Source organism: Camelina sativa, chromosome 20, assembly GCF_030686135.1.
Source record: "Camelina sativa cultivar CO46 ecotype springtype chromosome 20, ASM3068613v1".
NCBI lineage: Eukaryota > Viridiplantae > Streptophyta > Magnoliopsida > Brassicales > Brassicaceae > Camelina > Camelina sativa.
The window spans coordinates 12,577,955-12,603,080 of record NC_141899.1 but is presented as its reverse complement, the minus strand read 5'-3'; the positions used below and the strand labels follow the sequence as shown (position 1 = coordinate 12,603,080).

General features: G+C 33.6%; 2 protein-coding genes across 3 annotated transcripts; both read right to left on the bottom strand.

Annotated features, from left to right (window-relative positions):
- Positions 1-6,331: 6,331 nt before the first annotated feature.
- On the bottom strand, positions 6,332-10,117 carry LOC147918780 (methylthioalkylmalate synthase 2, chloroplastic-like). 2 transcript variants are annotated; one of them, XR_015593497.1, is made up of 10 exons: positions 9,404-10,117; positions 8,483-8,742; positions 7,933-8,146; positions 7,694-7,774; positions 7,502-7,594; positions 7,257-7,343; positions 7,058-7,158; positions 6,938-6,957; positions 6,713-6,787; positions 6,332-6,571 (listed from the first exon to the last, which is right to left on the bottom strand). XR_015593497.1 is itself a non-coding variant. In XM_087505900.1 (10 exons), the coding sequence occupies exons 1-10, from the start codon at positions 9,845-9,847 to the stop codon at positions 6,446-6,448; spliced, it is 1,515 nt and encodes a 504-aa protein (XP_087362026.1). In that variant the 5' UTR covers positions 9,848-10,117; the 3' UTR covers positions 6,332-6,445. The 2 variants fall into 2 exon arrangements, 1 of the variants encoding a protein (XP_087362026.1); XM_087505900.1 differs by having other exon boundaries at positions 6,938-6,971.
- Positions 10,118-22,549: 12,432 nt separating this feature from the next.
- LOC104770649 (transcription factor RAX1) lies at positions 22,550-24,441 on the bottom strand. The gene is made up of 3 exons (XM_010495106.3): positions 24,196-24,441; positions 23,955-24,084; positions 22,550-23,520 (listed from the first exon to the last, which is right to left on the bottom strand). The coding sequence occupies exons 1-3, from the start codon at positions 24,329-24,331 to the stop codon at positions 22,779-22,781; spliced, it is 1,008 nt and encodes a 335-aa protein (XP_010493408.1). The 5' UTR covers positions 24,332-24,441; the 3' UTR covers positions 22,550-22,778.
- Positions 24,442-25,126: the final 685 nt, after the last annotated feature.

Below are 25,126 nucleotides of genomic sequence, written 5' to 3'. Positions count from 1 at the left end.
ATCGGATTTGTAATTTTTTAATCCAAACCAAAGTAAAAGAGCCCGAAATCAATCCAAATTCAAAGAAAAAAATGAAATTAATCCAAATTCATTAAAAATGATTATAATCATAAAAAAAACAAAGTTATCAAACCAAATTAAATTCATGGAAAAGGACAATTCTAAATAACAAAATACCAAATTCTCAAGCCAATAATTTTTTACTTCTTAAAACATCAAATGGCATCAAATTCAAAGTCAGAACTATAAAATCTATCTAAATTAACATATGAAAATTGACATATTTAAAAAAGAAAACTTATTTATCTTGTAAGTTGTAATAGGGATTATAAAATTACTTCTGAAACTTGTAAATTAACTCAATATATTGTTAAATATATATAACTTTGGATAGTTTCGGATATTTTTTCGGGTGTTTGGATATACCCAATCGGGTTCGGGTATCCATTTCATTTACTAAAAGCATTTAATTGGATATTTTTAATATTTGGATTCGAGTTTGGATCGGGTATTTTTAATCGGGTTTGGATTAAATTTTTGGGTTCGGGTATGATATTTGAAAGGTGCTTAGAATGAAATATGGAAATATGGAAATATGGACCATGGAGATGATTTTGAATTTTATGAATATATGAGTAACATATGAATTAATAAATAGGGTGACAATAAATATTGGTGGTATTGATTTTTGAATATAATGAGTAATATTTTTGTAATAAAGGGGGTCAATGATGTTTTCGGAAGTAAATCATGGAGTATATTATATGAAGCAATCATGGAGAGAAATTTCATTTTTGGAATTTAATGGGTTATGGATTCATAACGTTTTTGGAGGTTATCTTCGAGAAATATTACATGGAGCAATCGTGGAGCAAATCAACCATTTAAGAAAAACAATTAAGAGCAGGACGTGGACTAAGGCATGGACTAATTAAGAGGATTATATGGAGAAATCGTAGAGAAAATCATACATTTAAGAGATACAATTAATTTGAAACCAATTTAATGTTAAACAACCATTAGGAGAGAGTATAACCTTTTTTATGTATATGATTTTAAAGACAAGTGACTTTGCTAAGAAAACGTACCTTTGAAGAATAAAATGTTAATTAAATATGAATATTTATGTTAAATAAATAAAAAATATGAATATTAAACATAAATAGCCATTTTATGACTCCTGATTTTAGCACTTAAAAATAAACCGATAGTTATTCAAAAAAAACATTTTGATTACAAACTTACACTTACAGTTCATTCCACGCTCCCCACTAGTTATTTTCTACTATGAACTTGAGATTTTGTAAGAGAGACATAGATCATGACAGATGTTCCTCAATCAATGGAAAAGACACATGTTTGATTTTTTTTTTTTTGAAGGTTTTGTAGACAAAAATTGATTTAGTTTTACTCACTATTTCATGATCTTCGATTTTGTCTTTGACTGTGATATATTCTTAATTTGATTGTTTTTTTTTGTAATTGAATCTAAAGTTGTAATCTTTGGGATTTTGTTTTTTATGGAAAGCTTTTGCGTGTACCATTTATGGAGAAGCCAGCCACATACAATTGGACAATACTTGGGTTCACCCCCATGGGTGAACCTATTCAATTGTAACATCCGCGAATCAAATTGTGCATTTTTGGTCTGAGTGTCGATCGACACCTTTGGTGTATTGATCGACACCATGTGTTTCCGGTTTGATAAGATTTGTTTTAATTGCTATTTGGTTCATTTTGGTTCAATTAGAAATCCCTAAATCGCATTTATAAGTGAGGAAGCGACGAATTAAGGGTTTTGGGGGGGGGGGGGAGTTTTGTTTTGTCGTCGTTAAGTGAGAAAGAGAGAAAAATGAGAGAAAGAGTTGGAGAGTGTCTCTGTGAGTTTATGGGTCTGTTCTTGGCGTTTTTGGAGAGATCTGTGGCTGGAGAAGGGAGAGCTGTTGCTGGGAACGAAGGAGAAGCTTCCTACGCTGTTTTTTCCACCGTTTTATCAACCCAATCTTCCTGTAAAAGAGGTGAGTGCTTGACCATGGTTGATCTAAGCATGAGATCTCTTTTGTTTGGGTGTTTCTTTGTTGCTTGTGGTGTTTACTTGCTTGGGTTCGTTGTTTTCGTGTTTCCCATAGGTTCCCGAGAGGTTTGGGTGAGTTTGAGACGGTTTTGAGACGAATTGAAACGGAGGATCAACATTCGTGTTTGCGCAGATCGTGTCTGCAGAAGAGGCATCGATCGACACCTTGTAGCATCGGTCGACACCAGGTTGTAAGGCATCGATCGACACCTTGTAGCATCGGTCGACACCAGGTTTTCTTAGCATCGATCGACACCGACTTAGCGTCGGTCGACACCAGTCTCATCCGAGACTTGTTTTCCTGGTTTGATGTATTGCTTGTGTTTTGTTTGCTTGCTTAAACATGAGGGTCTCATATGCTTGTGTGTATAACCTAGTAGATGGGAGGATGGCCTCACTAAGTATTTATGATAATACTTACGCATCTCAATTGTTGTTTGGGGTGTGCAGGTATGTGACGTTGAATCATTGCGATGAGGAGGAGGATGATCTAGGGTCTTGTTTGTGTGTTATTGGAGTTATTGGATATATTGTTGGAACCTTGGTTAATGTTATGTTAGGTTGCTGTATAGAATGGTTAGAAATTTTATTGTATTGGTTTTGCATTATTGATATGTTTCCGCTGTGCATGTTATTGGATGTTTGTTTATTATTGGTTGGTTAGTGTGTGTGGGTTGGTTTGTTTAATTAAGTAGTATGGGATGCTTAATGATATATTGTATTTAATTATAAAAAAAAAGGTCGGGTTGTTTCAATTCACCTCTTATAAAATATGGAAATAAAATCTGTATACATTATTATAAAATTAAAAACTTAAACCGTTCTTTTATAAATCCAAACCGATATATAATTTCATTCTAATTGTAAAATCTAAACCCTAACCATCTCATTTGTAAACCCAAACCGACATATAATTTCGTTCTAATTGTAAATTCTAAACCCTAACCATCTCATTTGTAAACTCAAACTGACATATAATTTCGTTCTAATTGTAAAATCTAAACCCTAACTATCTCATTTGTAAACCCAAACCGACAAATAATTTTGTTCTAATTGTAAAATATAAACCCTAATTTTCATTTATAAACCCAAACCGATATATAACCTCGTTTAATTGTAAAATCTAAACCAAGTCAATATTTAACTTTCCTTAAATAAAAGTATACAGAATTTGTTTCCTTAATTTTTTTACTTTTTAATTTAATTTTGATTTATTTTTAAATAAAATATTAAATAGAACAATTTGATTGGTTGAGAGAGGAGGGGGTGAATACAAATCAAATTGTTCTATATTTGAGTCATACAATTTGAGTCACATGCCTGGGTTGAAGGTCTTTTAATGGAATTATACTCATATTATTTAATGGTAGGTAGGAGAGTTGAAAGGTGTTTAGAGTGATATATGGAAATATTGACCATATATAGAAGGAGGCAATTTTTGAATATTATAAATATAGGGGTAACATAAGGAAAATAGTTTATTCCCCCATGAACTATTTTATTTTATCGCATTTATATATGAAACTTTTAACTGTGCTTATTCCTCCATTAACTAAGACAAAATTTGAATATCCTACATGAATTATACAAATCCGGTGAAAACTACAAATCGTTAGACGGTGTTACTGTGCCGTTAACGGATGCTGACTAGGACGAAACGTCAATTATAAAACTACTGCGTTTTGCACATAACAAAAAACCACTAAAACAGAACGACGTCGTTTTTTGCTTCGGGGATTTTTATTTAATTTAGATTCTTCTTTCTTCAAAATAACAAATCGATTTTATTAATAAGGATCTGGAAAATTTTAAGTGCTCCGAAAACGTCATTCTCAACAAGAAAGAGAGACAATAGAAGAGGATAAAAGCAAGTAAATTACCGATTTTGATAGAAGTAAATCGAATACACAGCCTGTCACAACCACGTATTCCATCTTCTTCCTCCGATTTTTTTTTTTAAATGGTGGTGTTGGGTTTGATTTAGTCTTTGGTCAATTCAGTTTACGAATAAGTTCTGATTGATTGGGAGTCAATTAGTGGACCAAGTTTACGGTTTGTTTCTGTTTGTTTCTTGCCATTTATGATTCACGTTGTTGTAAGAAGATTGACTCTAAAAGAAAAGAAAAGAAAAAATAAAAGTTTCAGCTATAGACTATAGTTACGTGTTTCTGCGTTTTGACTTAAGTCAAGCGCTGCGTTTTGGGTTAGGGGAAACCCTTAAGTCGACTTTTGTGTCTCATTCGGCGAGTTTGGCCGTTTTTGAGAGAGAACGAAAGAGAGAAAGAGTTCTTGAGAGTTTCTAGTGATTTTGGGCGTTTCTTGGTGAGATCTGTAGCTGGGATCGTTGTAGAAGCTTCCTAGAAGCTTGTTCTTGATTGTTTGACGTTCAATTTCTTCTGTGGCAAAGGTAAGTGCATGACCATGGCTTATCTAAGCTAGAGGAACCTTTAACTTGCTTGATTTGTGTTGTTAGACTTGTTAGATTGTCGATATGGACGTTCTTTCTTGTGGCTTGGGAATGAGTTTCTGTGGTTGTAGGAACGAAATCCGGCGAGAAGCTTCGGGGAAATCACGGTGCTCGGCGTTGCGTCGATCGATGCATTGCTTGCGTCGATCGATGCATTGCTTGCATCGGTCGATGCAAGTGCGAGGACGGCGCGTAAACTTTAGGGTTTTCGTGTTGCGTCGAGCATGCGTCGGTCGATGCAGATTGGGTATTGGTCGATGCAAGTTGCACTTGCATCGGTCGATGCATGTTTGCATCGGTCGATGCCGAGTCCTGGTTCTTTGATTGTTGTGCGTTGATTGTTGTGTGTGGTTATTGGTACTCTATTGCTTATGTGTATAGCCCAGTAGATGGGAGGATTGCCTTACTGAGTGTTTGTAAAATACTCATGCATTGCAATATGTGTTTGTGGTGCAGGTAAAGGCAAAGTGTGATCGTGGAATCAAGGCGATGAAGAGGAGGATGTTCTAGGGACTCGGTTTTGTGTTGTCTGGCATTGCTAGGTTACTAGAGTTGGGTCGTTAGAACATTGCTAGGTTGCTGGTTCTATGATTTATGTTGTTTTGGTTATTGATCATGTTGAATATTGTTATATTTTACTATTGGATTATATTTGGATATTGGTATTGTTTTCCGCTGTTGGTTGTGTGTGGTTAGGTGCCTAGTGGGTATGGGACCACTAGTTGTAGTTTATATTTTTATATTATATTTATTATTTATTATTTATTAAAAAAAAAGGTCGGTCGTTTCAGGAATAAAAATCCCCATTCATAAAACGACGTCATTTTTTTCTGGTGTTTAATCGAATTATGCAACCCGCAGTCATTTTATAGTTGACCTGTCGTCCTAGTCAGCTTCTATTAACGGCACAGTAACACCGTCTAACGATTTGTGGTTTTTCACTGGATTTATATAGTTCTTGTAGGATATTCAAATTTTGTTTTAGTTAATGGAGGAATAGACACAATTAAAAGTTTCATGTATGAATGCGATAAAGTAACATAGTTCATGGGAGAATATGCCGTTTTCCCGAGTAACATACGAATTAATAATTGGGGTGACAATAAATATTGGTGGTATTGATTTTTGAATATAATTGTCCCATATTTCTGTTTTTTTTTTTTTAAGTAGAAAGAGAGCAAAAAGAGCACGTTGGTACTTGCAACTCCAGTTCGGCAGATGGGTGTTTGCACCTCCAGGTTGGTACGTAGGTGGTTTTGCTTAATATTACTTGTGCGTAATTCTGTTCTCTTTTTCTAATCTCTATCTAGATTTTGTTTGCCAATCCGTAATTCTATCCATACAAAAGGACTGAGTGGCTAAGTCAATGAAAAAAAAAAAGGCTTTGATTGGTGATTTTTTAAGTTGTTACTTTATGTTGAAAATCTTTTATTCAAGAAGAAAAAGACGATCGTTGATGATGGTAAACGAATCATCAGTTGACAGCGGTTTTATGTTGTCGAAAATGTTGTAATCTATTTATTCGTTTCCAAAAATTTGAATTTTAATATTCATTTTTGGTTTCATAATAAATTTTAATTTGATATTTTAGATAGTCTATATCAATAACTGATTGTTTATTTTTGCTTGATGTTAAAATTAGGTATTACATGCTAAAATTGATACTGAATTCCGAAATTGATACTTAATATATGAAAACTAATATTCTGAATTTATTTATCGCATATATTATATCCCTTATATAAAATACTAAAAAATTATGAGTTCTCAGTAATCAGTATATTCAAATATAAAGAAAAGAAAAAAGCAACTCATTCTTATTTATACTGTTTTTATTCATTACAACAAGAGAAGGCCTATCAAATGGAACTTGATATTGCCGTGGTTCACAAACATACAAAGTATTAGAGGGAAACCTGAGGAACTGGTATATAGCTGTTAGGCATTTTACCATTAGCGCGGTTTAATTTCTCGATAGAAATTTCATCACTAGCTGTTACTAATGCCTTTATATCAGCATCCGTGATTCTCTGAAAAAATTTAACAAATTGAAACCAGTTTACGAGTAAGATTTCTATTTCTAAAAATGTATATTTAGTTTGTCTTTTACATTCTTGTATAATATATAATTAAGTTTGTAAGCTAAAACCGTAATGTATGTGCATAAAAACCTTTTTATGTTTGGTTAAATCCCTGAACCGTGAGAAGACGTCGTTCAATTTCTCGTCATCGAGTTCATATCCCAACTGTGAATAGAAAAACACATAGGTATGACTTATCAAATATTTATCCCTAAGAAGAGTCATCTGGTATGTACAGTTGTATCATATGTGTATATAATATATGATCGGTTACATTACTCAAGATTAATGACATTACGATATCACAAGGTATACCTCTTTCAGCCGATCTTTCACTGCATGACGTCCACTGCACATTTCCAAAGTTGTTAATAAATAAATAAGACAAAATAACAAAATGGTGCTAAAAAATTTCTCCTTTCATAGAATAATTACCTAAGTTTTCCAAGAACAATGCCGGAATTTTCAGATTTAACGACCCCAACATCTTCTGGTGATAAGATCTCATACGTACTCCGATTTTTCAATATTCCATCCTATGAAATATTCGAACAATAGTCATATTAATCAATTCGATCTGACATTATTTATCATCATTTTGATATAAGAGTACATATAAACTAAAATAAGGAACCTGGTGAATGCCGCTCTCATGGACAAAACAGTTGGCTCCAACGATGGGTTTATGTGGTTGAACATACAAGCCCGTATATTCTTGAACCTGCTCAACAGTTGTACACATATTTTTTGTTAATATTTATCAAGACCATAATAACTAGCATCATTATCTTGATATATATGTATACTGTATATATATATATATAACATGTGTATAAAGAAAGTTTTCGATAAAGAAAAAGAATCTGCAAAGAAAATTACCATCTTGCTTGTAGCCATAATTTCCGGGGTGTCTATGTTTGTGTAAACACCATCTAGTACATATGCTCCTCGGCATTTCATAGCCATCACGACCTACATATACGATATAAATAAATTCTCACGTCGATGATGATGATGATCATGATATATAATGGTGGTGATGTGATTATGGTGATGAACTGATGATGATACCTCTTCAAGAGACGCATTCCCACTTCTTTCACCAATTCCGTTTATCGTTACTTCGACTTGTCTTGCTCCCGCACGTATACCCTATACAGATCATTGTAAACTCGTTGTTTCTTTTTTTTTTTTTGACCTAAACTCGTTGTTTCTTTTTATGTTTATATTTTTGTCACATTGACAATTAGTGAATGGAAATATATATCTAACGCAGATCCACACACACAAAAGGAGAATTAGTTACGTACGGCAATTGAGTTGGCGGTAGCAAGACCAAGGTCGTTGTGACAATGAACACTAAAGACAATATCATTAATTCCAGGAGTGTTTGCTTTGAGATAGGTCACGAGTTCTCCGTATTCATGTGGCATGTTGATTCCAACTGTATCTGCGACGTTCACCACCGTAGCACCCGCTTTGATCGATTCTCCTAGAATCTTGCATAGAAAGTCCTTGTCCGACCTGAATTACACTAGTATTATAAAATCAATTTATGACATGCATGATTAAATATGTTAATATCACAATTCACAAGTCACACAAAATCCCTACTATATCTACAAGGTTTCATATGTTTGATCTACGCGTTTACTCCATGTGAAAACCGTTTTTAAAAAGTTACATTTTGAAAGAAAATACTTTTTTTTGTTATGAATTATTCTTATAAAATATGAACCCAAACGTCAACGCCAACATATATAGGACTACTAACATAAGGTTAATACAAACTAAACGTAAAACTAGACGAACGCAGGCAAAACAATTGAGATATATTATAAAGTTTTTAAGATTTTTGACCTGCCGCCATCTTCGCAACCAAGTTGAATGTCATTGAAGCCCAAGCTTTTGGCGAACCTAACACTACTCGCAGCCATTTCGATCACTTCTTCTTTAGTCTTTTTCAACTTATATTTCATGTGAATGTCACTAGTAGATGTAAATATGAGTATCCTCGGCCTCTTCGCGTACTTCACTGCCTCCCAAGCGGCCTCAATATCTCTAGGTTTGCTTCGTGCGATGGCACATATCACGGGGACGTAGCCTGTTTCCTCATCCACCTAAGTGAAATAATAATATAATAGTTTATTTTCTTTGCGGTCAATTTTGAACTTTTACTTAATTTATGTTTGTAATTTCTGTGAGCAGACCTAAGTTTCCTACTCAGAGTCACATGTATATATTATATATTAGTATTATGTCATTTACACCAAAAAAAAAAATATTAGTATTAAGTCACTTCTTGTTTCTAATATACTTGGGAATCTAAATTATAACACTAAATAAGGTCAGCTACATGGCACGCTCAAATTAAATAAAGCGCCATTGTGCTTTCTAAAAACTTGGTTAGCTAAAAAAACTAAAACAAGAAACAAATGGTAGAAGTTTTTTCTTTTTTCTTTTTTGGACAAACACATGACAAACAAATGGTAGAAAAAGGGTGAAATTAACTGCAAAATAGCAAAGACAAAAAAAGAATGCAACTAATCCACCAACAACCTAGTGTCTCCATCTTGTTCATTAGCCGCCTCTAAAAAGTTTCTAAAGACAGAATTTTGTTTAATCTTTGATTTGGGCCTCAAATTAAAAAAAAAAAAAAAACAAAACAAAAAAAAATCGAGGATCTTGTGCATTTACGGACCTTGCACACCCTTAGAACCGGCCCTCATTAACCACAAAAATAAAATCCGCATTTTTAAATAAAGGAAATAAAGAAAGAACCTCATTTCCCACGGTCTTGGCGATGGTTCTAACGGTTTCAAGCTCTTCTTCAGACGACCCCGGAAAACCGACTTCCATGATGTCTACTCGGAGTTTAGCGAGCTGCCTGGCAATCTCTAGCTTCTGAGGAGGAGTAAGGGATCCACCGGGAGCTTGTTCACCGTCACGTAGCGTTGTGTCAAATACACGCACACAGTTCTTGTCGGGGAGCTTGTTCGGTATGTACTCTGGCCACCGTTCCATAACGGGTTTGAGGTCAGTAGCATTAGTTTCAGTATTTCTGGACTCAGAGGAGCAACATGAGATTAACAAGCCCGGCTTCTTGTATGTTCGGGCCAGGCGGAGTGAGTGCATAAAAGACCGAAGGGGTAACACGGACCTGACGACCACGGTAGAGCCGGTGGTAGGGATTATACCCGAAGATGTCAGAAGTGAGGAAGCCATAACTATGGCGTACGTAGGAGAGAAAGGCTGAAAGACTTTGATTTTGATTTAGATAGTGAGGAAACTGTTTTGAATGGAGATGGAGTACAATATAAAATTATCTATATTTATAGGTAGAGTTTTTATTTATTTCTATTAGAAACATTTTGATGCCAAAAAAAGAAATATCTGATCTAGCGGAATGTGACTCAATGAAGCTTATCATTAGTTTTGTAATATTGTTTCTTAAAGCTAGAAAATGTTTCAAATTACATAACGCGTTTGGTAATCAAATAGAAAACGTTAAATGGTCAACATATTTAAAACCGGACGGGAAACCAACTCCGAATATTACTAGATGGCTCAATTTTTTTTTTAATATTACATTTTATATATTTAAATAATGAACAACATGATGATAAATTATATTTTACATATTTTATATATACATTTTATATAAAAAGTATATTAACAGGATAAATCTTCTATAAATTGTTTCATATGTATAAAAATTTATAGATAAATTGTGTTTGATCAAAAACAAAATATATATTTAAACGTGTAGATATCTATAAATTATAGACGTAGGAAATGGTAAGTTTGGTCATTTTGATATATTTGTACATGATAATATAATATATCACAATATTCTTTTGAAAAATGGAATTTAAATAATAAATTTTTATTAAAATATATTCTTAGCATAATAATTTATGTTAGTATTCTTGATATATCAACATTACCATATTAGATACTGTTGTAATAATTCTAATAAATAAAATAACGGATTGATATGACATAAAAATCACGTGGTATTGCACCTCCAGGTAGGTGATATATCGCATATGCTGATATTTGGACGTAGTTTACTATAGTTAAGTTCTGTAGTCATTATCTTGAAATAAAGTTTACAATATATAATGAAGTTTCTCTGTCAATTAGAAAGATAACAAAAACAAGTCCCACATAACATTTTCCACGTTTCATTGTCTTTAGAACAAAAAGGTAGGATTCTTCTTATATTCTATATTCTCCAGTCTCCACATGATCCTACTCTATCATAATATATACAATACACAATATGTCAGTTTTGGTTCATTTGATATATTTTAATTTTGAACATAAGAGCCTTCAATTCTACGATATTTCTGCATCTCACTAGTTTTATTTATAACCTAGTATGTCACTGGTTATTTCTTTCACTGGTTTAAATTAGATATTAAGGAGAATATATATAATGTTTTGTCTACTATTAAAACACAATTTTATTTTATGTGAATTGGTTTAAAATTTGGATTCAGAGTGACAAGGTGTAGGTAAAGACGTTTTTTTTTTTTTTTTTTGAGAAAATATTCATATTAGGCTGTGAGAATTTGGTTCAAATGCTTTGGGCAGATGCAATATGTACAAACTGGAACAATCGATGAAGGCTTCAATATCCATTAGTGGATGTTAGTAGAGGTGGATCTAAAAAATAGTTTATTGGGAGTTAAACGAAAAGAAGGAAAAAGAATGGTTAAAAAAGAAATTGAACAAAAATATAATTGGGGACAACATATATACTATTACTTTTAGCAAAAAAACATATACTATATTAATTACCATTTAACCTAACAAATTTATCTCATTTTTCATACAAGACTATTAATATTAAAAACGTACAAATTAGTGTCAAAAATACAGAATCACGTTTCAACACAAATATGAAATATAGTTTTGGTTTATATTTTTATTCTTTCATCTCTAGTATTTTGAGGTATCAGAATTCCGCTAAAACAAGGACATGTTCTTTTTATGATATAGACACTTTTCAACATACAGATTCAAAGTACTTGCTGCGTTATGTTGCATTCTGTGGTCACTTAAGATGTTACATGTTCTACATGTTTCTAGAGTGAAAGTAGTTTTATCGATTGAAGCAATAAATAAAGCATTTTGTGGCCAAGGTACTGCTTTGTCTTGGAAGACATTCGTGACATCTTGAATTGTTTTCTTTCATGGGTTGTCATCATGTGCCTAGTTCTGCTAATGCTATTGGAAAATTAGTGTTTAGTATCACAAAGGATGGTAGATTTCATTCATATTTAGCATTTGGAGGGTTATCTTGGCTATTCGAGTGCATAGACATATATTATTTAAAAAGGAAAAAATCAGTACACAATAACATAACTAATGATAAAGTTACAAATACATAAGGACTATTCGACATAGAAATAAAAAGAAATCCTTGGTACAACATAGGCCCCGATTGGTAACGACTGTTATTTGTGGCTGTAGAGACTTTGACTGTAAAAATTTGGTTGTATAAAATTTGGCTGTAGAGACTTTGGCTGTAGATACTTTAACTGTTAAAATCTGATTGTTAAAAAAAACTTTTAAAACTATGACTGTAATTTTATTAAAAACACAATTATAAAAAAAATACAAAAGTGATGATAAAAATAATTAATTTGTGAAGAGAAGTGGATATCAAAAGAAAGAGAAAAAAATACTGATAATTAATCTATAAAAAAGGTTTGTATAAAAATATATATAAAATTATATAGAGTTTTTAATTATGATGGAGAAAGAAAAAAAAAAAGTTTTTAAACTTGTTGGCTTTAAAAGTTTTACAACGTCATTTTGAAGCTTTAAAAAAAGAAGGGAAATAAAGAAGAAAAAAAATTAAAGTGGCTGTAGAAACTTTAAAAAATAAAAAAGTCATTAAAGTTTGATTGGCAAATAAAATACTTTTAAGACTTTTAAATGATTTTAAAGTCTTAAAAGTCTTCACCAATCAGGGCCATAGACTAGTATTTAATAATGGGAGATTCTAAAAAATAGCACCAAATTATGTTTTTGTTCCAAACTTAGCACACCATCTTTAAAATTCCAAAAATAGCACTAATTAATCTTCTAAAATTAAATCCTAAATTTAAAATACTAAACCCTACCCCTCAAAACTATACCCTAAATGTGAAATTGGGAACCCAAACATAAAAAACAAATTCTAAAAATTAATTTTAAATAATTTAATGTGTTAAATAGTGCTATTTTTGGAAATTTATGAGATGTGTGCTATAATTGTCAATAAAACTTGGTTTAGTGCTATTTTAGGGTATTTATCTTTAATAATTTGGCAGACTATTTCGGATCCACCAAAAATCATTAAATAGTATTGTATGTTATAACTTATTGCTAAAAATAAATACTTGGGTTGAATTGATTAATTTTATAAATAAAAGGTTATAATAATCATTAATAATTGAATAGGAAGAGATATATTTTTGAAGTAAAAACTATAGTAATGGATTTTTAAAAAAATCAACTCTGTTTTTGAAGTAAGAAAATGGAGGAATTGATATAAGATGTTCTTAAGGAGCGGGCATCTTAATGAAATGCTTTTTGAAAATTACTCTAACTACTTTAAATGTGGGCAAACAAACTGTAAAAACAACTTATCATTTTTTTGACAACTTAGTATTATTTATTATATATATGTGACGTATATAATATATTAATTTCGTGTTTAAAACTAAAATCCTATAAATAACACAGATGGAATAGTATTTTGACATCGCATGGAAGAGATTAGCATCAGTGCATCACGTGTTTGTTTGCATATAGGTAGGTGAGTTATGGATAACTAAAATGTCCAATATGCTGTCGAGTGGGGTATAGCGTAATGTTTTGTTTAGCTTTCATGCATGAGTACTTAGGACATTTACTATCCGACTAATCGAAACTAAATCATAAAATACTAGTCGAACATATTATACTGTACACGCGGCACAAGGCTGAAATTAGTAACAAGACCGAAAATAGTATTATCTCAAAATCTAATCAAATCTTAAATACTATACACTGATTTAGTTTACAGAATACTATGGCCCTGTTCATTTTTGAGTCGCTAAAGTAGCGACTGCGACTGATTTTAAAATATTTTCTTTTTGTAATTACGAGTATTGTAAAAGGTCTAGTTATAAATTCTGTAAATACCCAATTGATTAGGTTAGAGAAGAAGACGAAGGGTTCTGCAATTTTCATGTCTGAAGCTTCCTTTATCTGATTTCAAAAATGGTAATTTGATTATAGAAAAAGTAGCGACAGTTGCTGGTTCAGATCATGGCTTGGGTCTTATCGCTGGTTTTTCCAGCGATTCCAAACTCTTGAAATTCTAGTCGCAGCGATCAAAATTGAAAGAGAATTAAAGGAGAGATGAAGAGAGAGAAAGGAAAAACAAATATATTTTTATGATCGATGTCGCTACTGTAGCTACACATAAACGAACAGGGCCTACATCATAAAATAGTTAAAATTAGAAAACGTCTTGTAGCTCTGGTAATATATTCAGCAAATAACACAGGGAACACAGTACTGTCACTTTCAAGTCTCACCGATAAAATTATGTCAGACACATTTCTATAAAAAAATTTACAATCCAAAACCATAATTTTTTTAAGCCGCTATGACATCAATCGACAGATGACCGTAAACCCCATATGATCTATCCAACTGGTGGTGAATGCTAAAATATACATTTCAGGAAATCATAACCATGTCATGTGACACAATACAATTCTCTTTGTGCCATAAACCATATATAGATGTTTGTTTCATTATCAGATGTGTTCTCTCCTACTCTCAGTCTACCTACTTAATCCAAAAACAACACAGCAATGTTGGAGATGCAAAATCTGAGTTTGGGAGAGAAGAACGACCCATTTAGACCTTTTACGGCTGTAAAATATGAACTAATCTGATAATTGACGTTAAAATTTTGTATATACAAATGAAATTACAACAATACAAATTATGCTTTGAGATCGCGCAAAAGATCTAGGATGCAGGTGGAATTCCACGGTTGATAATTATTAGCTTCATAGATGTCATTGCTATGATCGGCAGTTCTGCACACTTGTGTGCTCCATGATGAATTCAAGTTTCAAGTTTCTTTCTTTCATGTTATTGTTTTTTTTACGTATCCTTATAGTTTACAGTGTATTTTATCAAAAATACATCCATAATCAAATTTTAAAAGAAATTAAGTGAGGTGAACAATTTTTATACAACGGGCCTACGGGCTTATAAGTCAAAAAGTCCAAAGCTAATATCTCGGCCCATGTAAAAGCTACGAGCTTGGTGTTTGTCATCAACTCATGAGCCAAAGTCTCCCGATCACTCAAGTTTTAGATTAAAAGTTGCTCTAAATTTTCACTTTGGTTTTATAATTTTTTTTTACAAATAATAATATAATTCGACTGCTAACGAAAAACATTTATAATTCTCTTCTATTATACAAGTTTTTTTACTTAAAAGCACAAAGTTTAAGAATTATTTTAATTTTTGAAATAAATAAATAAAAACCTTAAAAATTCTAATTTTGGGAGAGAGAGTAGTATATACTGTTCGATTTTTTACACCTATTTTCTTACACCTAATTTTCCCTAACCTATTTAATATAGAAAATATGCAGGTTGCAGGTTTTGTAAAGAATAAAAGATCAAATAAGAATAATTTTTTTAGAGCATCTTTATAGGGGGAATACTTTTGGATGTTCTTAGAGTATAAATATTATGAAAATAATGTAAGATCATTAGTGATCTTTTGTTAAGAAGTTAGTTATTGGGAGAATATGTTTAAGATCATAAGATTTAATAATATAATATTCTTAAACATATTACAATTATAAAAACTTATAAAATAATATTTAAATTGCAAATTTATAAAAATTTTACTAAAATTCAAAATACAATACCAAATTTTTATGAAACAAAAAAAACATTGTAAATAATTTTTTTTTAAAAAACCAAACAAACATATTACTTAATTAATTAAAGCACACAAACATTCTATTTAATTAATACATAGATTAATGTCGGCCAATCACGTTAAGCCACGACCAATAAGAACTGGGATTAAATCAGTTCTTATTCAAGATCAAAAAAATAGTTCTAAGCCCACTATTCATTATTTTTCTAATTTTTTTGGGCTTAGAATACCCTTGGTGTTCTCCCTATATAGATGGCCTTATTATTAGCTCTAGAAAAATCTCTCAAAAAACCAAAGCTCTCTTACAATTGTTCTCTTTCAAACTCTCAATCTCTATATGTTAATGTCATAGCTCGACATACATATATATAGTAAAACAATTCCTAGTCCTACTAGGAAAACACCAATAACTTAGATAACACCAAACAGAGTTTGATCCTTATCCTTTCACTAATCATAACTTGAGAAGGACTTCAGCCTTTCTATCTTTAAGTCCTTCTCAAGCTTAAATCAACATTCTCCCCTTTAAGCTTGACTTCACTCTTCACATCACTAACTCCAATAAGTTCTCTCATCTCTTTAAATTTAGTCCTTCCAAGTGCTTTTGTCAAAATGTCTGCCTTCTGCTCACTCCCTGGAACATGCTCTACCTCGATCAATCCCTTCTCCACACACTCTCTTATAAAATGAAACCGTCTATGTATATGTTTGCTCCGGCCGTGAAACACAGGATTCTTTGTCAATGCAATTGCTGACTGATTGTCAAAGCGTATTGTAACCTTTTCACATGAAGCTCCTGTTATCTCACTAAGTACCTCTTGCAACCAGATGGCCTGTTTAGCTGCCTCTGTTCCAGCCATGAACTCGGCTTTACATGAGGACAGTGCTACGACATCTTGTTTCTGCGAACACCAGGTTATTGGACTCTCCCCTAAATAGAAAATATGTCCAGAGGTGCTCTTGCCATCGTCCGTATCTACATTATGACTACTTTCACTGTAGCCTATGATCCTCGGTATCTTTGCTTTGCTGAAAACTAAACCAAGAGGTGTTGTTCCTTTTAAGTATCTCAAACATTGTTTCATAGTTGCTCCATGAGAAACTCTTGGACTCTGCATGTATCTGCTTAGAACTCCCACACAAAAGGATAAATCAGGTCGCGTATGCAACAAATAGCGGAGACACCCCACGTTCTTCCTCTACATTGTTGCATCGATTTCATCCTCCTCTTTAGCTTTACACAACTTCAGTCCACTCTCCATTGGCGTATGTACTAAATTGCAGTCTCTCATCCCTGCTTCCTCAAGAATTCTTTGTGCATAACGAGGTTGATTTAATGTTATTCCTCCTTGTTGTTGTGAGACCTCAATGTCTAAATAATATGTCAGTTTGCCTAGATCGCTCATCTCAAACTTTGACGACATCTCTTTCTTGATCTCATGAATTGTCTTTAGACTCGAGCATGTAACAAATAGATCATCAACATAAACTCCAACAACTAGCAAGTGCTCACCAACTTCTTTGCGATAGACTGAAGGCTCCTTTGAACACTTAACAAACCGTAATCCCAGTAAGATTGTGTTTAGTTTGTTATTACAGGCTCTAGGTGCTTGACGTAATCCATACAAAGCTTTGTTTAGCTTGTAAACATTTCCCTCACTTCCAATCTTTTCGAATCCCTCAGGTTGTGAGACATAAACAGTTTCCTTAAGCTCACCATGAAGGAAAGCTGTTTTAACATCAAGATGATGTATCTCCCATCCATTTGTTGCTGCTAAGTCAATAAGTAATCTAATGGTTTCAATCCTTGCCACTGGAGCAAACACCTCATCAAAATCAACTTCATATTGTTGTACATATCCCTTTGCAACCAGTCTTGCCTTGTGTTTGTTGATACTACCATCTGAGTTCTTCTTTAGCTTGAACACCCATTTGAGACCAATTGGTTTTGCTCCAATCAGCAAATCAATAAGATCCCAAGTTTTTAACCTTTCAATCGAGCAAACTTCTTCTTCACAAGCGTATATCCAATCTTTTGAAGCCTTTGCTTCTTCAAAGCATCTTGGTTTGTTGTTCAGACTTAAGAGCAACATCTCTCCTTCCTGTTCTGCCAGGAGAACATAGTCATCGAGATACCTTGGTGTATGTCTCTCTCTCTGAGATCTTCTTAGTTGAACCGGTGACAAATTTACTGATATGAGATCATCTTCTCTTATTTCTTTATTATTTTCTCGGATTTCACTATCATCTTCTTCTGCTGCTCCTCTGTTTTCATTGATCTGTTCTGTTTCAGAGACTTCGTTGTCATCGTCTACTCCATGATTTCCAAACGTACCAGTCATAACTCGAAAACTTTCATTTCTCCTTCTCATAGCATCATTAAATTCAGCATTCCAGTCCCATCCTTTTGTTTCATCAAAAACAACATCCCTACTAACAATAATCTTCTTTGTGTGATGATCAACGAAACGATAGGCTTTTGATCCAGGTTCTGTTCCTAGATGAACAAGTATGCGAGTTCTGTCATCTAGCTTCTTAAGATGTGGAGAGTCAACCTTTCCATAACCAATGCAGCCAAAAACCCGAATATGATCAACATTTGGTATCTTGTCTCTAAAGAGTTCATATGGTGTCTTATCCTTGAGAGACCGTGTTACAACCCTGTTTAAGACATATGTTGAATGTCTTACATCTTCTCCCCACATGTAGTTTGGCATGTGCATATGCTTCAAAATGCTTCTCGCCATCTCCATCAATGTCATGTTACGTCGTTCTACAACACCGTTTTTCTGCGGGGTATAAGGGGCTGATGTCTCTAAATGCCATTTTCTTCACAGAACAATCTAAATTCATTAGATACAAACTCTCCACCTCTATCTGTTCTCAAAGTTTGTATTTTACTCTCTGTCTCCTTCTCAATCATTACTTTGAAGCTTTTAAATTTCTGAAAAGCATCTCCCTTTTCTTTTAGCAATATCGTCCACATGTATCGCGAGAAGTCATCTATAAGAACGAATATATAACGGTTTCCAGCACTTGTACATGGTGTAATTGGACCACAGAGATCACCATGTATAAGTTCAAGCTTCTTAGTTGCACGGTATGATGTTGCTTGTGGGAAGACCCAACGTGTTTGTTTCCCAAGCAAGCATGAACTGCAGAGTTCCTTCTTAAGTGTAGTACTAGGAACTCCATAAACCAGTTTCTTCAAAATCATAGAGTTCAAGGTGTCAAAGTTTACATGACCCATCCTTGCGTGCCACTTACCTGCGTCACTTACACATGTTAGATACAAACATGTGTTATCCTTCAAGCCCATTCGAACCTTGTAAAGTCTATTTAGAGATCTCTTTGCCTTCACAAGTAGTTTTCCTTCACGATCCTTCATTGTTAAGTATCCATCTCTCAATCGAATATCACATCCAGCTTCTGTAGCCTGACCAAGACTAACTATGTTACTTTTCAATCCCGGAATGTAGTAAACATCAGTCATCTTTCTTGGTTTTCCATTCAGATCAACAAAAGCTATAGTCCCTTTCCCTTTGATATCAATGCGGGAATCGTCTCCAAATCTTACTTTTCTTGTGACTGTTAAATCAAGTGTATCGAAATACCTACTATCTCCTGTCATGTGATTGCTAGCCCCGTTGTCTAGGTACCAAATATTATCACCATCCTTGTTTGTCTCAAATTTGCTAGGCACACATCGTTCTTCATTAAGAAAAACGACTTCATGCATCATAAGTTCATCTGCAATCTCTGTATCTTTCTCTACTTCTTGAGCTTCTTGCAATTTGAGTAGACGATCTGGAAAACTGCTTGCATAGTAACCCATCTTGTCACATCTAAAACATGTTATTTGTGAGATATCTCTTCCTCCGTTGCGTCCACGTCCTCTTCCTCTATAGAAGAATCTTCCTCCTCTGCCTCTTCCTCTGTAACTTCCATTATAATCATGTTGATGTTGGTTAGAATAACTTGCTTGTGTGTCGGTATGAGAAACTATGTTAGCATACATCAGCTTGCTTTGTTCTTCTTGTGGTTCTTTATCTTCACATATTCTTTCTTCATAAGCTTTGAGCCGTCCAACAATTTCAACAAAACTTGTTGTGCTTAAATCAAGTACTTGTTCTAAGGAAGCCACGATATGGATATACTTTTTCCGAGGAAGGGTCTTAAGAGACTTCTTCACCAGTTTGGATTCTTCTATTATTTCTCCTAGTGCAGCTGATTTTGATGATAGTTCTGATATTCTCCCAGAGAAATCATCAATCGTCTCTGTATCTTTCATCTTTAGCCAATCAAAATCAGTCATCAATGTTTGCAGCCTAGCCTCTCGAACACGTTCTGCTCCTACATGTCTATTTTTGACAGCTAACCATATCTTTTTAGTTGTATCAAGCTCCCCTACTTGTAGAATGAGTGCCTCAGGAATTGATTGAAACAATAGTGCAATGGCCATGTCATTCTTCTCTTTGTCGATGGTTTCTGCATCAATTGTTTCCCAGACTTTGTTAACCCTAAGAACAACTTCATCTTCATTGCCCAAACTGTGTAGTTTGTAGCAGTTAGCATCGGACATGTAATGGAGGAGGATCCTTAATACAAGACTCGGTGGTGAGTCTTATACCGGGATAGAGATGATGGCTTCACAAGCTGGCGGTCGCTTCTCTCTTGTGAAGGGAGGATGATCGATGATGAAGATCTGACACGATGGCGGTCGCTTCTCTCGTGTGGGATCGGTAAAAGGGGAAGTGCTGGCGGATTGAAGTACACCACATAGATGTGATTGGTCTCTGATACAGTACACAAACTCAGCCTTGTGGAATCTCACACACAAGACTAAGAACAAGCTTATTCTCTTAAGAACACTTATAGAGAAGAAGTAAGAAAATTCATTATTTTATTGATAATCAAAGGTGAAAATTCGTACAACTACTGCAGGGGGACTTTACAAGAGTCCTTCAGCTAGCCTTAAGGCTGAAAATAAATGCAGAAAATGCAACAAAGGAAAGCAAATAAAATCAAACACAAAACCATTGTTTTTGGAAAGTAAATAAGCTAATAAAAGAAAATGCTAAAGTAGACTTGATCTCTCTTGATGAGGAAGTCTTCTAACCGTTGTTGGGGTTGGTGGGACCTGCAAGGATCGAAAATATTGAATAAGACTTACCTGGATGCGATTTAGGCCCAATTGATGTTCTCTGAATCACTTCTTGTACTACTCCATGTGCTACTTCAGAGTTTTTGTCTTGTACTTGATTGTTGGCTTGTTTTAGGGGTCCTCCTGGGGTTCCTCTAGAGTATCTTGGTCAGTCTCTTGATGCTCGTCCATGTCCTCTATATCTTGGTCTTGATCTTCACTACCTTGATCGCTTTCGGAGGTGTAGCTTGTATCACACGTCTCTGGCAGCTCCAATGTCTTCTCTTGAATTCTTGAGGTTCCTTGACCTGCCAAAAAAGGTTTCATACCTGGGGAACTGGTTTGATCAAGGCTCATTTGGGTGAAGGCTTCAGCAAGCTCTTCCTCAGCAATGTGATCATATCCGTTATGGTGTCATGATGGTGGTACAGACCAGTTGACGTCCTTCAGCTCTAGGGAGCTTACAATGTCTTGAACGGCTAGGTTAAACCTCTTCTTTAGCTGTTTAGCCTTCGAATGTGTCATAGGCCCTTCTCGTACTTCTGGTATAGGATGTATTACAGGAACTAGTTCAACGGTTTGGATGGTAGGATCGATGTCCGCATCAGTCCTCCTTCTGTTGGTTTTGCTATTACTATAGCTCCTTCTCCGTCTGCCATTGTTTTCTAGATTGGCTCTGATACCTAATATAGAAAATATGGAGGTTGCAGGTTTTGTAAAGAACAAAAAATCAAATAAGAATAACTCTCTTATTATTAGCTCTAGAAAAATCTCTCAAAAAACTAAAGCTCTCTTACAATTGTTCTCTCTCAAACTCTCAATCTCTATATGTTAATGTCATAGCTCCACATACATATACTAAAACCAATTCTAGTCCTACTAGGAAAACACCAATAACTTAGATAACACCAAATAGAGTTTGATCCTTATCTTTTCACTAATCATAACTCGATTAAGAATCCTTCAGCCTTTCTATCTTTAAGTCCAACATTTAGTTATTTATTATTCATGGTTTCTTATTTATATCTTTAATAGAGAATAAACAGAAAAGAAAACAGTAACCGAAGGATATGGCGCAGAAAGGAGAAAATCAGAAAAGTGATGAAGCCATCTGGGAAGGGTATATATGTCATTTACAACAGATGAATAGTGTATGTATTTCCATCAATCAATTTGCTTCTCCTAGCCGCTCTCGAGTCACTGACCAAAAGTGATGACTTTTATACACAATCCTTTGTTCACTCTCTCTCTCTGTAACAATAAAATTGTTAAGAGTATATACACTAAATTTGTAGTTGTTAATATAACTAAACACGAAAATTTATAAGAATGAAAAATCTATATCAGTATGTAACAAAAATATTGTAGTAAAGATGAATATTATTGCAATTGTAGCTAAAGATTAGTTATACTTTTATTCACATATAAAATATATATTACATGATACGAAGATTTTTTGTTTTTCTTTATTTATTTATTTCATTATGAATATTTACTTAAATTAAATTTTTGAATATGTTCGTAATAGTGTAACAATATACGATGCTTTAAATGTGTTTGTCTTTTAGGAATTTAAATTTATGATAGAAATTGTAGATGAGTGAGTGTATTACTATCAGAAAATTCTTTACTATTTATAGCCTATATATGCATAAAATGGTAATAGTCTCATCTAATTTTTTTTTTGAATTTAATAGTCTCATCTAATTTTAGAAACAATAACATGCTATATGTGGGTGTGGCCTGTGGGCGTGTGTATGATCACTTACTTTGTTCCAAGTTTTAACTAAAAGCTGATATGATCTACTCTTTTCGACAAAAAAAGAAGATTATCTTCAACCATAAATACATCTATCCTTTTGAGTTTCATCAAATCAAATATCGCATTGTCTTTTCTTAACTAGAAATCCAATAAAGAGACAACAATAAACAAAATACAAAATCCCTTAAAACTGATCATAGTCTTTCTCTCTCCTCCCATACCCCATCAAATCTTTGATATTACTAACAGTCAGTCCAAAATATATTTATATAAGAAGACAAGAGAGTCTAGAAGAACTAGGAGTAGAAATAGGGAAAGCAGTTGTGTTGTAGGAGGCTACTACTGCTTTTGTTCTCAGCTAGGTTGCTTATCGAACTTGAAGATGAACCTGAACCACCCATGTTTATGTTAGAATTAGTGCCTGTTCCACTAATCATTTGCTTCAAATCCCCATGCCCATTGTAGTAATTAAAATATCCTTGTGTGAAATCCCCACTGTACCCTTTTGTCCTCTGGTCAATGTGGTGGTCTATCATCATCATCATCATTATCTCTTCTTGCTTCATCATAGTCTCTGATCTCTTTCCATTGACGTCCGAAGAGAAACTGGTGTGGTTGTTGTAGTGATCACACATATTGTGGTTGAGCAAGAAACCACTTGCGCCCGAGATGTTGCTGTTGTTGCTGTCCGAGAGAGAGAGATCTTGAGTATAATTAGGGTTACTATAAGGAAAGACCATCTGTTTGTCGTCAGCTTCAAAGCCATTGATGTTGGAGATGAGGCATTTTGTTGGGTCTTGATTAGGGTTTTCAGCATACGGATTATAAGAAGAAAATGGGATTGTTGCTGATGGGGTTAATGGTCTTTTCATATCCTGAGAATTAGGGTTTAGATAAGGAGAAGCCATGGCTGATGATGAATGAGAGGAAGATGAAGAAGAAGAAGAAGACAAGAGCTTCTTCCTTAGCTTTGTATTCCAATAGTTTTTGATGTCGTTGTCTGTTCTTCCCGGTAGATGAGCTGCTATTATTGACCACCTACAAGTTTCAATTCATGTATATTATTAATTAATGTTGGAGAAAAATGTTGCAATCTAGATGAATAACTGGTGCTCGTAGTTTTTAACTAAAATTATGAATAAGTGTTGCTCGTAGTTTTGACTAAAATTATGACTAAATTATGTAAGTACGTTGTGAACTACTTTTATCGTTAGTTCCAACATTACACATACATTCAAAAATATATATAACTAAGAGAGAATAATTTTTAATTATATTAATTAAAGGAGAGTGAAATAATATTTTCTTTAAACCTATTTGAGTAGATAACTATTTAAGAGGGACCTTCATAAGCAAATGGACAACAAACGGATATCAGCTCTGTATTTTTAGTGAGGATCTTAATTAATATAATTTTCTTCTTATAATCAGAGATATATAGTTACATAAATAAAAATACTTCAATAGAGAACCTGCTTCCAATGGCAGCGAAGAGGCTAAAAATGATCCTGTCTTCTTCCTCAGAGAAGTCACCATGTTTTATGTTTGGTCTCAAATAGTTAAGCCACCTCAATCTACAACTCTTCCCACATCTCCTCAAACCTTAAACCACAACAACAACAGAGAATGGCATTAGCTCTTGTTTTGGGATTAGAAGCTCGAAAAGGTGAACCAGGAGATTGGTTTTAACTAAGAACATGTATATGAACTTACCGGCTTTGAGAGGGAGAGAGATCCAATTTCCACCATTACCATACTTCTCAATGTAATCTCTAAGCTTAGAGTCTTCCTCAGGGGACCAAGGCCCTCGCTTCACTTTTGTCTTGTCGCAACATGGAGCTCTTCCCATTTCTCTCGTTAGTGTGTTGAAGTTTGATAAAGAGAAGAAGAAAAGAAAAGGAGAGAAATCGTTATCTCTTACTTGCCTTTTTTTAGGATGGAGCTTTTGTGTTTATGGAGGAGTGGTTGAATTTGTGCCCGCCCTTTTAATAAGAGACTTGGATTTGGACTCACTCTATCAATTATTATTATTATATGTAGAACCAATAATTTTATATTTCATTTTGTTTCGAAAGCTATGGGTGTGGAGAAGTCAACATGATTGACATGCATGCATATTCATTGTGCCTGTTTGAAAAATTAGATTTTTATTGTCAAATATATATATATATATATATATATATATATATATATATATAATTTTCTATGTATCTACATATTTTATATATGTAATCAGCAATATTAAATATGTGATTGAATTATAGATTTAACAAATAAGGTGTGCTCCTAAAGTATTTTGTGGTACCTGTTTGTCTTCAAGTTTTATTCTTTTTGTAGATGTATAGTACTAATCCAAAGTTCCAAACAATAAATTTAAACGATATTTTTTATATATATTTATCATGAGAAGTGCAAAATATTCAAAAAAGGTACTTTGTGTTGAGGCTGAAAAGAAAGAAAAAATCACTAACGAAGATCATCAGCATGTTCCATGATTTGATCATTCGTCAAAATATTTTCATAATTATACATGTTCAACTTTTTTTTTTTTTTTTGACACAATTATTCATATTCAGCTATAGTTTAATTTGTATTCATCATGAATTTCAAAAGTGAAAAGTTAAAAGAGTTCTCAAGTGGTAGT